At 36.1% G+C, this 13,547-nt stretch overlaps 2 protein-coding genes across 2 annotated transcripts; both read left to right on the top strand.

Moving 5' to 3' along the window:
• The first annotated feature begins 674 nt into the window (after positions 1 to 674).
• On the top strand, positions 675 to 3,438 carry LOC100241298 (protein IQ-DOMAIN 6). Its single transcript, XM_002274623.4, has 5 exons — positions 675 to 857; positions 940 to 1,179; positions 1,686 to 1,913; positions 2,001 to 2,114; positions 2,551 to 3,438. Exons 1-5 carry the CDS (start codon positions 792 to 794, stop codon positions 3,223 to 3,225), a joined length of 1,323 nt encoding a protein of 440 aa, XP_002274659.1. The 5' UTR covers positions 675 to 791; the 3' UTR covers positions 3,226 to 3,438.
• Positions 3,439 to 10,063: 6,625 nt separating this feature from the next.
• On the top strand, positions 10,064 to 12,175 carry LOC100246422 (transcription factor MYB61). The gene is made up of 3 exons (XM_002274590.4): positions 10,064 to 10,595; positions 10,936 to 11,065; positions 11,156 to 12,175. Exons 1-3 carry the CDS (start codon positions 10,463 to 10,465, stop codon positions 11,820 to 11,822), a joined length of 930 nt encoding a protein of 309 aa, XP_002274626.1. The 5' UTR covers positions 10,064 to 10,462; the 3' UTR covers positions 11,823 to 12,175.
• Positions 12,176 to 13,547: the final 1,372 nt, after the last annotated feature.

Here is a 13,547-nt window from a genome sequence, read left to right as displayed (position 1 = left end):
TAAGTTTTTAATTAATTTTATAATCAAATATATTTTACCTGTTCAATCTTCAACATGTTTCATACTTTGTATTTTTACATTTAAAACTCGACTTTTTACCTTTTAAATGAAAAAACAAATTTGAAATGTAAATAAAAACACTTATCATCTAAATTCAAAATTGTGATGACACGCAAAAATAGCTAATAGACACACAAATATCTCTATCAACACCTTCGTAAAGTAAAAAAATTCAAAATTGATGCCTTCTATATTTTGGAGGGATTTTAGAAATTCCTTTTATAATTTTATAGCGGTTTTGTAATTGCAGGCTAAGTATCGTTCTTTAATAAATTTGGAGGGTAAAAAGAATTAAATTTTGATTATGAGGAGATAGAATGTAAAACACCCAAAAATTAACCTTTTCAATACTTGAATAATAAAAGTTTATTTAAAATGGTAAGTTAAAAGTTAAAACCGTTTTGAAAAACAAACGGTAAGTTGAATGGGGTCAAGATAAAACGACGTCGTATCCTGTGTTTGGATTTGACTTCTTAGTAATGTTTTAAAATTTGAAGGAGCGTCATTAGGAGACAAATAGGAATAAAATAAAGTCTTCTTGTCCGTTACGGACAGCCTTTTTTTTTTGAATTTCAAAATTCAAACGGCTCTTTTTTAACTTGTTAATAAATCCTTCACCTCCTTCTCTCTCCACTGTTTTGCGTGTAAATCTTGTTTCCAGAAAGCATTTTCTGATAACATTTTTCTCTATTCTCGTGTTTCTTCACTTCAAAAAAACAGATTTTTGTCTCATGGGTGGTTCAGGGAACTGGCTAAAATCGCTGATTGGGCACAAAAATGCCCAGATCAAAGACCATGTGAGTTCGAATTTGTGGTTTTGATATATTTTTTTCTTGGCTGTTTTCGGGGTTTTGATGTGTCTTCTTCTGTGGGTTTTAGGAGAAGGAGGCTGGTGGTAATGGGAGGAGAAAATGGAGGCTGTGGAGGAGCTCTTCGGGGGGTTTGGGTTTGAAAGGAAAGAACGTGGCGGCATCAGAGGCGTCCGATTCTTCAGTGGTGGCTGGTAATGGGTTCTCTGCTGCTGTGGCTGCCGTTGTTCGAGCTCCGCCCAAGGATTTCATGGTGGTTCGCCAAGAATGGGCTGCGATTCGCATCCAGACCGCTTTTCGAGGCCTTCTGGTAAATGGGTTTCGCTGCTTTTACTCTTTTCCATGCCCTATTACTCAGAATTTAGCTCAATTATCCCAAAAAAAAAAAAGAAACTTGAATTCAGTCCGAATATGCACAACCTTGAGCTGTTTGACTAGAAATGCCAGAGAAAATGTGTTCGGTGATTGCAAATTCTTTAAAAAAAAACAAAAAACAAAATGGAAACAGGGTCTGAGATGAACTCCCAGTATATAAATCAAAGAAATTGAATCCCCAATTCTTCAGATTCTTGAATAGATTAGTTTCATCAGTTAGAATTCAAGTAAATTTGAAGGTTGGTGTCACTGGGCTGCTTCAAAATTGATTAGTACCAACTATTATTTTTGAATCATTCAATAATTTCTTGGGTAGAATTTGATTGCCCTACTCCCTAATTGGGTGTTTCAGATGCTTTTTCTTTTCACCGAATTCAATCTCTTTCACGGGATACTTTTTTATTTTTTATTTTTTAATCTGGGTAAATGGGAAAATTGCAGGCAAGAAGGGCCCTGAGGGCCTTGAAAGCTCTGGTGAGGCTTCAGGCCATAGTCCGTGGCCGGCAGGTCAGAAAGCAGGCGGCTGTGACACTCAGGTGTATGCAGGCACTTGTTCGGGTTCAGGCCCGAGTCAGGGCTCAGTGTGTGAGCATGGCCTCAGAAGGGCAGGCACAGCAGAAAGTACCTGATCATCTTCAAAACCTGCCTGATCCCATTAAGCAGGCAGAGGTATTATAATTATAGGCTCTTTAGTTTTTTATTTCAATTCTTTGTGTTGTTTTTCATTTAGTAATGTGTAGTCTTGGGAATTTTCAGGAAGGATGGTGTGATAGAAGGGGCACTGTGGACCAAGTAAGAACAAAGTTACAGATGAGGCAAGAAGGAGCTATCAAGAGGGAGAGAGCAATTTCCTACTCCATCTCTCAGAAGGTGATGATTTCAAGAAAAAACAAACTATAACTGTTTTTTTAAAACAGTTCTGAAAAACAATTTTTGAAAATTGTTATTTGATATTTGGTAAAACAAACATCTATTTATGAATTTAAAATGTTTTTAAATATGTTTTATAAATAAATTTTATAAACATAGTGTTTTTTTATTTTTATGATTATTTTTTAAAACAATTCTCAGAACCAAAAGATGTTATCTGAAAACACCATATTTTATACTTAGATGTTATCTGAAAACACCATATTTTATACTTTCTGATTGTTAAACTTGTTTTATTGTTTTGGTTTTACAAAATAAAAACTTGTTTTTGAAAACAGTTAGCAAACTTTGTTTTGGCTCTTCTGTAGTATTTCTTGGTGAGATATTTGATCCCAATGTGTTGGGATTGAGCATTGAAATCTGTTCTTGTTTTCAGCCCTCAAGAACAAACCATTGCCCATATTTGAGAACAAGCAAATCGGCGAATTCTCTTAAGCAGCAGAAGCAGGACAATAACTGCCCAGGATTGAGCTGGTTGGAGAGATGGATGGCAGCAAAGCCGTGGGAAAACCGGTTGATGGAAGAAGTCCAGACCGAGCGGCCAGAGATGACTCCATTGTCTAGAAGAAGTGAAGATTGTTATACCGCAGGTTTTCGATCAAATTCTTCTGAGCACAGCATACTCAAACCTAAAAGGAACAACAACAGCCTCACTCCCAGGATGTATCCAAGATCTCCGGTTGTTGGCCAAATTTCTCGGTCATCTTCCGACCCGAGCTCTGAATTTCTCTATGATGGAAGCTCAGAATCAACCTCATCATCTAGCAATACAGTAATGGAGATGGTAGAGGAGAATCATACAAGCAGACCCAGCTACATGAATCTCACAGAGTCAATCAAGGCCAAGCAGAAAGCCTCCAAGTATTCTTCTCCTCCAAGGCCTTTAATGGAGGATGCTCAGCTACATATGAAATCAATGGCAATCTCTACTGGGGATACAAAGAGCAGTACTGGTTCTTATACCCCATCAGCTAAGCTCTGCAAAGACCTTTACCCTACAATACAATTGGATAGATTCAATAGGATAAAAGGCAACAATTGTCTATTCTGATAGAGGAGCAGGGGGCAACACCTTGTTGTCTTAATGATACTGAAACCACTCAATTGGAAAAAGTCGTGTGAGAATTGGTTGTTAGAATATAGTTTTGGTTTGGGATTATGGATTTATAGTTTTAGTTGTTAGAATATAGTTTTGGTTTGGGATTATGGATTTATACTTGTTTACACAGCAATTGTGGCTATACAATAGTTTTGGTTTGAGACATGAACTTGTTTTCCATGTTTGGATTGGTGTGAATCAGTGTAGATTGATTGAAGAGTGAATTGTCTTGTCTCTTTAAACTCCACAAGTCTTGCATAAGGGCTTGAATGGGCATTTTTTCATGGTTCTCTATTTTGTTCCATGATTTCAGTTCCAAAACACATGGCCTAGGTAACAACTCACTCCCGGTAATGTAAATATTGTCTTCTCTAGACTCAAAAGTTTTGTCTTTAAAGTGCTTGTGTAAAATTATAAGGAATCCATGCATATATAGCATTAAACTTTTCCCTCTCGTTCGAAATAGGATGTTATAATCATCCTCCATATAGGCACGACTTTCACATTGCATCCTACGGGACTAAACAAACAAAGACTCACATTGAGGTTGAGGATTGACTTTGATACCATTATAAGAATCCAAATTACACGATTCTCAATCTTAGTGTAGAAGTTTGTTTGGTCTCATAAAGGGGTATTTGTTTGTTTGATCCCACAATCTGTGAGACGTGTTTTAAAATTATGAGAGCTCATTAGGTGTAAAACGAATAATATTTACACGATTAAGAGTGGGGTCATTACAATTGATTTCTCGAAAGCCATCATCTCACTTTGTAGGCCTAAGTTGGTTCAGAAGGGTCGCAAGCTTGTAGCTATATAGGAAAGATCTTTGGAATGACCGAAGACGATCTTAGTCCAACGACAAGACTAAGAACGTCTCGTAATATTTGGATGTGCTTAGAAAAAACGTTTGCCCAATCTTCAGAGGACCGAGAACATCAACTACAGTGTCAATTGCAGCTAAGTCGCAAAGGGTTCCAAACCTGTTTATGTTCAAAATTGAAAACCATATGTGATGATCTTACGGCAATTCAGAAGCCAGTTTCTGATTCAGATAAGGTCTTTGTTTTGGCTCTCTAATGGACTTGGGCCTAGATACGAGGGATTCGTGACTTCTATGCTCTCAAAACCCCCCTCAAAAAATAAAACTATAGCCAGTAAGCCAGCCCTCCAGCTGCATTAAGGAACTCCACCACTGGACTGGAGCACTCAAGCAGATAAGGCAAGCCTAAAGTAAAGTAAAGGGCCTGGTCTTGAATGCTAGCCGTTTCCATTATCATTGGCAGCCATGGGAGTGAACTCTCTTTACTCTTTAGGTTCAATAGGACTTGCCAGGATTGCCCATTCCACTTGTTTTTCATAGACTGTCACTGAAATTTTTGTCCATAGTTTCAGCTGAATCAATGAAGATATTGATACAGCTGACTTTTAAGAATTTTCCCAAATCTTTTCCAGCTGAATTCTTTAAAAATTTTCCCAAATTAGAGATGGGCTTTGATTTCACTTGATTCAGTGGAACACCGCCGCCGCCGCCGCCCCCCCCCACCCAATCAGAAGCAATCAATTTAGACCCCCAAAGCCTAGTTTCAGTGGCTTCCAGCTACGTGCTTCTTTGATAGTTCCCCCCCTCTGATTATGAAAAACTGGTAAGAATCATGAGGTAAAAGGACAAATCCAATCACCATGATTAGAATGCAGCCTCTATCAGCCCCGCGATTCGAGGCTGATAGAGGCCACGTGCATGATAATCATCCTCATTATGTGATAACATCACAAATTATTCCATCCCTTGAGGATAAAGAGAAAAAGGAAAAGACAGGAGAAAAAAGAAAAAAAAGAAAAAGAAAAAAAAAAACCTGCAGTTTCAAATAGACCACACAAAGAAATAGTTCAAGGGTCAATTTCAAGAACTAGGACACATTTTGAGAAGTTTGTGATAGTATCCTGAATCAGTTATGGCCTTGACTTGTCTACAATGCATGCATGCGGTAGGACTGATGATCCATCGGTTTCAAATGATCCCCATGTGGGAGTATATGCCAATTCTAAAGGCAAGAAATCAGGATGCTACCAAAAGCTGTAAAATTCTTGAGATATCAGATGATGAGATGAGATTCCAAAACGAAAGAACAGGAAAAAAAAAAGGTTAAATGGGAAGCTAGCTTTCTTCAATTTTGAGTAAATCTGTGGACTTTCTTTCATGGGGGTTGCCATGAAGTGAAGGAAGACAATGGAGGGACACTGGGGTCTATAGATTGGCCATTTTCCTTGACATCCTTTTCATGTGGGGCACATTGCAGTTTTGTTTCACTACCTTTTAAGGCTATGAAATTTTCATTTTCTTACCATTCTCTTCACTGAAGTGAGAGTGATGAGATCAGTGTGTCCCTCATAAAATTGGTAGCCATGATTGATTTCCGATCCCGAGGTTTCCGTATCCAGTTTTCGGGGCTTTTAATCAAGGTATTAGGATGTTCCGTGAATAACGATGGATACATTGGCATGCCATGTAATTCTTTTGGTAAATTAAACCGAATTAGTCAATCAAAACCCTTTTTTTCTTGTTCTTGGACTACCAAAAACAGTAGAAGAATCAAAGTTCTCCTAGTGATCAGCTTGATTGAAAATGGCCCATACCAAAACCAATCCTGTCTGCAGAGAAGACAAAAGAATTTGATTACCATTCTTTCATGGACTCTAACTTCGATTCTTTCAAATGTTGGGAAGAAACAAAAATCTCCCAAATCCACTGGCTGATGGCTCAACAAATAAAGCAAAAGACATTGGGTGGTATTAAATGTGGCATGTGAAACAATAACTCAAGAATCTTCTTTGGTCCTTTTTCTTCCATCACAAGCATTCCAAACTCAAGCTTTTTCTTCCCCAAGCAAGAATAATATGTGAATCCTAGATCTTTGGCCAACTCTCCTTTACTACAAAAAGGCAACATTGCTTTAGGGTTTATCTTTTTTTTCCTTTAACCCTAATCAAACTTGCATAGGTTATGGTTTTAGGGGTTTTAATTTTCATAACTTCCAAAGTCGGGAACATTATCTCTCTTCGTATTTGTTTTTCTACCTAATAGTGAATTTGATGACGATGACGACGATAATTGTAATCGTGTCCTGTTTAAGATTAAGATTACAAATTAAGATTGAAAATGATGTGATGGAAAAGGAAAGATTACTTAAGTAAAAAATCATTGAAATGTGTAGCATATTTTAAGTTCTAGAATCATTAAAACTTATTCAAATGATATATTAGAATATCCCACCTAACTAATAAAACGATTAAAATGAAATTTGAGGTTTTATTAGTATAAAAAATCACATTCAATTTTAATTATCATCATTTGTCGGCAGGAAAAAGAGGGAATATGAAGAGTTCCAATCATTTAACTAGGGTATTATTTTGATATACCTTTTTTTTTAAAAAAAATTATTTTTAAAAATAAGAACTCCTATACAAATATAAGAACCTTTTATACAAAAAAACAAAATTTACCTTATATTCTTAAAAACATTTTTGAAAACTAAAAAAAATTGTAAAAGCAAAAACTTTCTACTTTCTCAAATATTAAAACTTAAGTGTTTTCAAATACACACCTACTTTTTATAGGCGAATTTCTACCTTTTGTATAAAAAATTTTATTTTTAAAACAAAAAATAAAAAATAAATTCAAACATGCATTAAATTAATATTATTTTCATGTTTTAAGAACTTAAAATTAATATGCCAATCATACTTTTAGGAAACTTGTGATAGGCCATGCTTATGATTTTTCTATTGAATGTTAAGCTTTATTAAGTCAAAATAGAACCACTCAATTGCCTTAATCATGACATAAAAAATAATTTGACTACTACAAGAATTAATATAAATTCAATATAAAAGGTACCAATCTAGATTAGACAAAACCCATAATAATTTTACTACCATATTGTGAGGAATCCAACAACATGATTCAATAACCCACTTTTCCCAATTGCTTTTTTATCATTCATCACAATAAATGTAGCCCTATGGGGCCATTAAAAATATGTTGATTCTCTCTTTTGTACTTGTTTCTTCAAATGAAAGGAAAAAACTAGTATAGGGGTACTCTTCTATAGCTCATGGCCCTCCATCATATTTATGTTCCTTGAAAACAAATAAACAAATGTAAAAATTAAAAGAATAGAAAAAAAAGGAGGGGTTGGTTGGAAAGGGGGGAAAGAAATCAAACTTTCTTGAAATTCAAATTTAAAGGCATCGATGGGTGGTTTGTGAAGACAACGAGTGAATAAAAAAATATTTTTACGATGATTTTACGTTTTCATGAAAAAAATATGGGGATTTGAATTAGTTTCAAGTTTAAAATTTTTAAGTAAATCTTACAATTAATGCTTATAAGTTTTGAGCTTCGATATTTTTACAAAGATCTGATAACTCTTATAAAATTACTAAACATAATTTAACACTTACAAGTCTATACATTTTTAAAAGTATATGTCGAATAACATGATTTAGTTAAATTAGTTATTTCAAACATACACAAACTCGATGATTTCTCAAGTTGACTAATATGAATTATTTAAATCATTAGTCTAAAAATTGATTAATTCAGCCTAATTTTTCACATTTGGAAAACTAATCCCATTTGGGAGTCTTTCCAAAACCAAGGCTAGGGCTTGGAAGAAGCTCAAATTAGGTTGGTGGAAAAGAATAAAAAGGGAAAAGAAAATACAAGAAAAGAAAAGAAAATTTTGGAATCTCACATGTAGTAGGAAAAATAGGCACCCTACCCCCTATCAAAACTTTACATTCTTATCAAAATTTGCAGTTACTTTGAATCTCCAAATTTGCTAAATTTAGTTTAGATTTAGACCATCTAAAGAATTTCAAGAATTTAGGGTTTTGATTTCACTAGAATATATACATATTTTTTCTATACTAAGAAAAAGGAAACATAGCTTCATTACAAAGAAGACAGGAGCATTAATCAGAGATATCACCATCTTGGAATAAATATTTTTGAGAAGTGGTTGGGGGGTTTCTCTAAGAAGAAAACTAAGAACAATGTATTAATGATGGTAGCATCCAAAGGAATAATGTGAACTCAGTAAAGCCAGATAGAACTTCTAAAAAAACATGTTAATTCTATTTACTTCCAAGCTTTCTTGAAGAGAAAAGATGCCATTGATATGAGTGGGGGTGGAAAGGCCACATTTTCACAGCCTTATTATATTGTTAATTCTAATATTTGGAAAATAATTTTTTTCCAAATATATTTTAAAAATATATTTTAATCAATGCCACTTTCTTTTCCAAAATCATGAGACTTTTTGAAGGGAATTCTCTATCATTCATCTTCACTGTCTCCAGCATAATCATCATAAATAAATATATTAGTACCATGTAAACAATGAAAAGCATGCATATGTCATGATCTATGAATAAAATTGGTCAAGGCCGGCTTCTTTATTTCACTCTTTTGCTCCTCCTTCTCCAATGCTAATGTTGCTTCATTTGGCAATGACCATGGACCCATATGTTCCCCTTCTTTTATCAAGAAGTGACACTTATTAAAAATTCAATTAACCAAGCTAGAGTACACATTATTCTCTCGACACTAATAATAGATTGTCTTTCTAATGTCCATCCCGAGTCAAATAGTTCATTATTATTTGTAAAATATTCGTTAAATTAGACTTTTATTCACATAACCCATAAAATTCAAACTTTAATGATACTCGTGTATAGAGTAATCTAACGTTACTACGGAGGTATAGCATCTCTATTATTATTTAACTGATAAATCAAATAAAAATCAAATCTTGGTCAATCGATTTATTTCAGTCATGTTAATGTTAAGAAGTTATTGGAGCAAGTTACCTTGAATGCAATGAAATCATTTCATAAATGTCAACATATTATAAAACGGGATTAAATAATTTTCAAATATAAACCGATTAAGTTATATCTTGTAGGACTGATTGTTCGACTTACCCTTAGTCATTTATATTACTTCAAACATCTTACGGTATTTTTGAATTGTACACATGGAATATTCTTGAAAGATGTCATTTGAAGTTGGATATTTGACATGCACCCCCTCTTCTTGATCCATGCGGGGAAGCGAAAACCAAAGTTTGCTTTACATCGTAGAAAAATCTATATGTATTGATAAATACATTACTTGGTAAATTCTTAGATTTGACATAGGGGAAATATGGTAAGGAGGTGAAAATTTTTAGTTACTAGACAATACTAAAACAGGATGAGACTGGTATGTTGAGATTTCACATCTGATCGTGGGTGTGAACTTTTGGTTAAAAAGGGAGACCAAAAATTTAGAAAGGGTCACTTTCTTCTGTAACTATTTTTGTTACACGTTTCAGACAAATCATGGGCCATAGCACAAACCTATCAAGGAATATGCCCTTTTTCCTTGCTGTGATGATGATGATACTCAAGTAATCAAGGGTTGGGATTAGTTGCAATATGGGGGTGGCTCCACACCTTATCCCTTCTCCAATGTTTAGATGCAATCATGGCCGTTGGACCTGATGACTTTATGCCCAATCATCACAAATACTATCATATCATTGGGCCCAACCATCCAGTGGGTGGAGGTGTGTCCATGTGTCGACTGATGATTGGGGGCGATACGACCGAAGTGGGACCGGAGGGGTGGGACCCACAAGTGTTGCATGTGTGACACGTGGGATGGTGGGAGGAGCCAATTGGGGGATGATTTGGAAGAATCCATTATAAGCCATGCAGTGGCAGCAGAGGGATGGAGCAGCTTTTAGGCCATATGCCCACAAAACCCTAACCGAGCCATCAAAAGGGTACGCCCCTCTCACACATTAAATTCACAACACTCAGTGTACTCTTTTCTTCTGAGTTCATATCATCATCAAATTTTCCCCCAGTTTCCTCCACATTTTCTCTTTTGGTCTGAATGAAAAGAAAAGCTCTGGCGCCTAAGGCTAAAAGTTGGGGACCGTTTTCTATGATGTTGATCTCTCTCTTTTTCAATTTTTTTACTTTTTTTTATTTTTTGCTTGTGTGAGATGTATGGTGAAGAAGTGTGACTGACCCAGTTGCTGGCGTTGGCTGCATTGGTTGTTTGAGAGAGAGACACACGGAGAGAGAGAGAGAGAGAGACACACGGAGAGAGAGAGAGAGAGAGGGAGAGAGAGAGATGGGGCATCACTCATGCTGCAACAAACAGAAGGTGAAGAGGGGGCTGTGGTCACCTGAGGAAGATGAGAAACTCATCAACTACATTTCCTCCTATGGCCATGGCTGCTGGAGCTCAGTTCCAAGACTTGCAGGTAACTGTTTCTTCCCTCTGGAGGTGTAGGTTCTTTCAGAATCCATTAATGTTTCATGGGTTTTTTTTTTCTCCTTTCTTTCTCTCTCTCTTTCTCTCCCTCTCTCTCCCCTAAATATGTCAAGGCTTTTTCTCTTTGTTCTTTCTCTTTTTCTCCACTCTCTTCTCTAAAACTTTTGGACTTTTTTCATGATTTCCTCTTTACCTTTGCACAAACTTTTCTTGGTTTTACCTTAGTTTTCTCTTTCTCTCTCTCTCTCTAATCACTTTTGCAGGCTAACCCCACAATATTTTCATGGCTTTCTCTTTGTTTTCTTCTGGTTAAATCTTGATGGTGGCAGGTCTGCAGAGATGTGGAAAGAGCTGCAGACTGAGATGGATAAATTACCTGAGACCTGACTTAAAACGTGGGAGCTTCTCTCCCCAAGAAGCTGCTCTCATCATTGAACTCCATAGAATTCTAGGCAACAGGTACTTGATAACTATTTTGCCTTCATATCTGATTTATTCTTTCTTTCCATGCAAAGACTGATTTTCATCTTCTTATTTTTCTTTCTGCAGATGGGCTCAGATAGCTAAGCACTTACCAGGGAGAACAGATAATGAAGTGAAGAACTTTTGGAATTCAAGCATAAAGAAGAAGCTAGTCTCTCATGGTGTTCCTGATTTGGCCACCTTTCCTGATATCCCAAACCCTAATGCTTCTCCTGAAGCCTTCTTCTCACTGAATGGAAACCCTAATTTGATCCCGAGTCCTCAAGATCATCAGCTCTATCTCCCAAGTCCAACATCAATGCTACAATCAGGGTTTGATCTGGCAAATTACAATCTTGAATTTGTTCATTTTCAGCCCCCTCCTGCCCCACCACTGCCAGATCCTTCTTCGTATGACCCTACATGGCCATGGGGCTGCCATCCTCACCTCAATCAAGAAGATTATGTGCTGGGCAATGAAGTAGGTCCCATTTACATTGAAACCAAGCCCATCAATCCCAACTTTTCCTTACCATCTTTCAACAGTCCTTCCATGGCCCCCATGATGCCAAAACTCTCTGAAACCATCAGTGGTAATGATAGAATCTTGCCATCTTCATCTTTTCCACATGAAGTAGTAGACCCAGTCGCCAGACTCCCAAGTCTCCCATCAGGCTCTCATCCCCATGCCCCTCACGTGCCGATCAGCCACTTCGACTACATCGAGGCCATCATATCATCATTACCATCATAATAATAATAATAATCATAATCATTATCGTCATCATCGTTGTCGTCGTCATCATGATACCGATCGAGGCATTGCTAAGAAACCCTAGAGAGCATGGTACTGGCCTAATTGTTCTTCCATTATAAATGTATTTGATGAGGGTGCATATCTATATTCATTTGATAGAATGCATTTACTTCTTTAGAGTTTGCATATATAAGAGGGGAAGAGCAACAACTCCAATTGGAAAAAACCTAAATGTTGCTAGTTTCAGGGTCTTCAATGAGCAATGGCTTCCATAAAAGATGTTAGGGTTTTTCACATGTATGCTTCTTAACTACATATAATGTATTCAAGAGGCATTTCATTTCATTTCATTTCATCTCATTTCATGTCTCCTTTCTCCTTCTCAGTAAAGTTCTCTACATCTGATATCATCACCTTTCTTCTTTTTCCTACTGTAGTAGTACTTCATCACCCTTTCATTATGATTTCCCCTGCAAGCTCTCTCTCTCACTCTAGTACACCTCTATATGGGGACAACATACAATGAAAATGTCACCCTTTAAAGTCAACTTTTGGCTGCCAAAAAATTTTCAAAAAAATTCAATTCATTTGAAGGACTTTCATTATATTCTTTAGGTTTTTAAAGCTTGAATGTGTCTGAATTTCAATAAAAATCAGCACAATAACACCCATGAGACCATATATTTTAGATAAAAAATTAAAATTTAAGCCTTTTTATATTCAAATAAAACATTTACAAAATACGATATTTAAAAAAATTACGGGATATACCATTATATCATCTTTTACTTATTATTTATTTATCTTTTTTTCTTTCTTTTTTTAATATGAGGCCTATGTAATTCAAAGAATCAATGATATTCTAAATGACAATGATAGAACTAATTCTATAAAATTAGTATCTTTTATTACAGTCTACAACCTTAAAAAACTCATGTTGGTTTCCTTCAAGTTTTCACTGGTCTAGCTCTGGGCTTGATCACTGTAACTCTCTCAACCCACTGGTGAAATCAGAGCCCTTTTCTCTTTCCTTTTAGCCAAACCATCTTTAATGGCTAGTACATGGATGACAGTTCCAATTCAAATCCAATTCCACAGCCATTTTCACTTGTACAAGTTATGGAAAAACAACAGTGTTCTAAGTGGCATCATTGCTGATGTTTCCCCGGAGAGTCTGGCAGACCTACATAAATATAATTCAGAGTTTGCACCACATATTCCCATTGCTGGGTTGGCACCACATATTCCAATTGCTGATGCCAATCTCCAAATGGATGGTACATTTCTCTTTTTACCTAATCCTGTAGAACTTGGGCTACATGACAAATCCTTCCTCATCATAAAACTGCTAGCAAACCATGGGTACATTTCAGAGGAATCAGACCCAAGACTTACTGGTTTCCTGAGCCATCACTGATGGCTTCATTCAACAAGAAGTATACATTTGAGTTTTCTACGTTTTTGTGTATAGAACAATATTGTACATGCTTTGTAAGCTAGACTGGAAATTCCTAGTTTTTATTCCACTGAGTACTAGGCTGAAATTTTGGGTGGCTTTGGCTGGGTATAGGTTGGTTTAGTCCCAGTGGACATTAACCTAACCCAATTTACCAAGTCCAGGAATCACAAGGAGAGTTGCTGCTTGAAACCATTTGGAAAATGAAAGGCATGAATGCCATGTTCAAGCATCGGTCATTCTGAAACATGCTTATTTTTGTAAAC

Source organism: Vitis vinifera, chromosome 9, assembly GCF_030704535.1.
Source record: "Vitis vinifera cultivar Pinot Noir 40024 chromosome 9, ASM3070453v1".
NCBI classification, from domain to species: domain Eukaryota; kingdom Viridiplantae; phylum Streptophyta; class Magnoliopsida; order Vitales; family Vitaceae; genus Vitis; species Vitis vinifera.
The sequence above is the reverse complement of the archived record's forward strand: the minus strand, read 5'-3'. Positions and strand labels throughout refer to the sequence as shown.

Coding starts and splice junctions, on each gene's coding strand:
- LOC100241298 (XM_002274623.4), top strand. CDS start 792: ATGGGTGGTTCAGGGAACTGGCTAAAATCGCTGATTGGGCACAAAAAT. Junction 1,180..1,685: donor CCGCTTTTCGAGGCCTTCTG/GTAAATGGGTTT, acceptor GGAAAATTGCAG/GCAAGAAGGGCCCTGAGGGC. Junction 1,914..2,000: donor ATCCCATTAAGCAGGCAGAG/GTATTATAATTA, acceptor GGGAATTTTCAG/GAAGGATGGTGTGATAGAAG.
- LOC100246422 (XM_002274590.4), top strand. CDS start 10,463: ATGGGGCATCACTCATGCTGCAACAAACAGAAGGTGAAGAGGGGGCTG. Junction 10,596..10,935: donor CTCAGTTCCAAGACTTGCAG/GTAACTGTTTCT, acceptor TGATGGTGGCAG/GTCTGCAGAGATGTGGAAAG. Junction 11,066..11,155: donor CATAGAATTCTAGGCAACAG/GTACTTGATAAC, acceptor TTCTTTCTGCAG/ATGGGCTCAGATAGCTAAGC.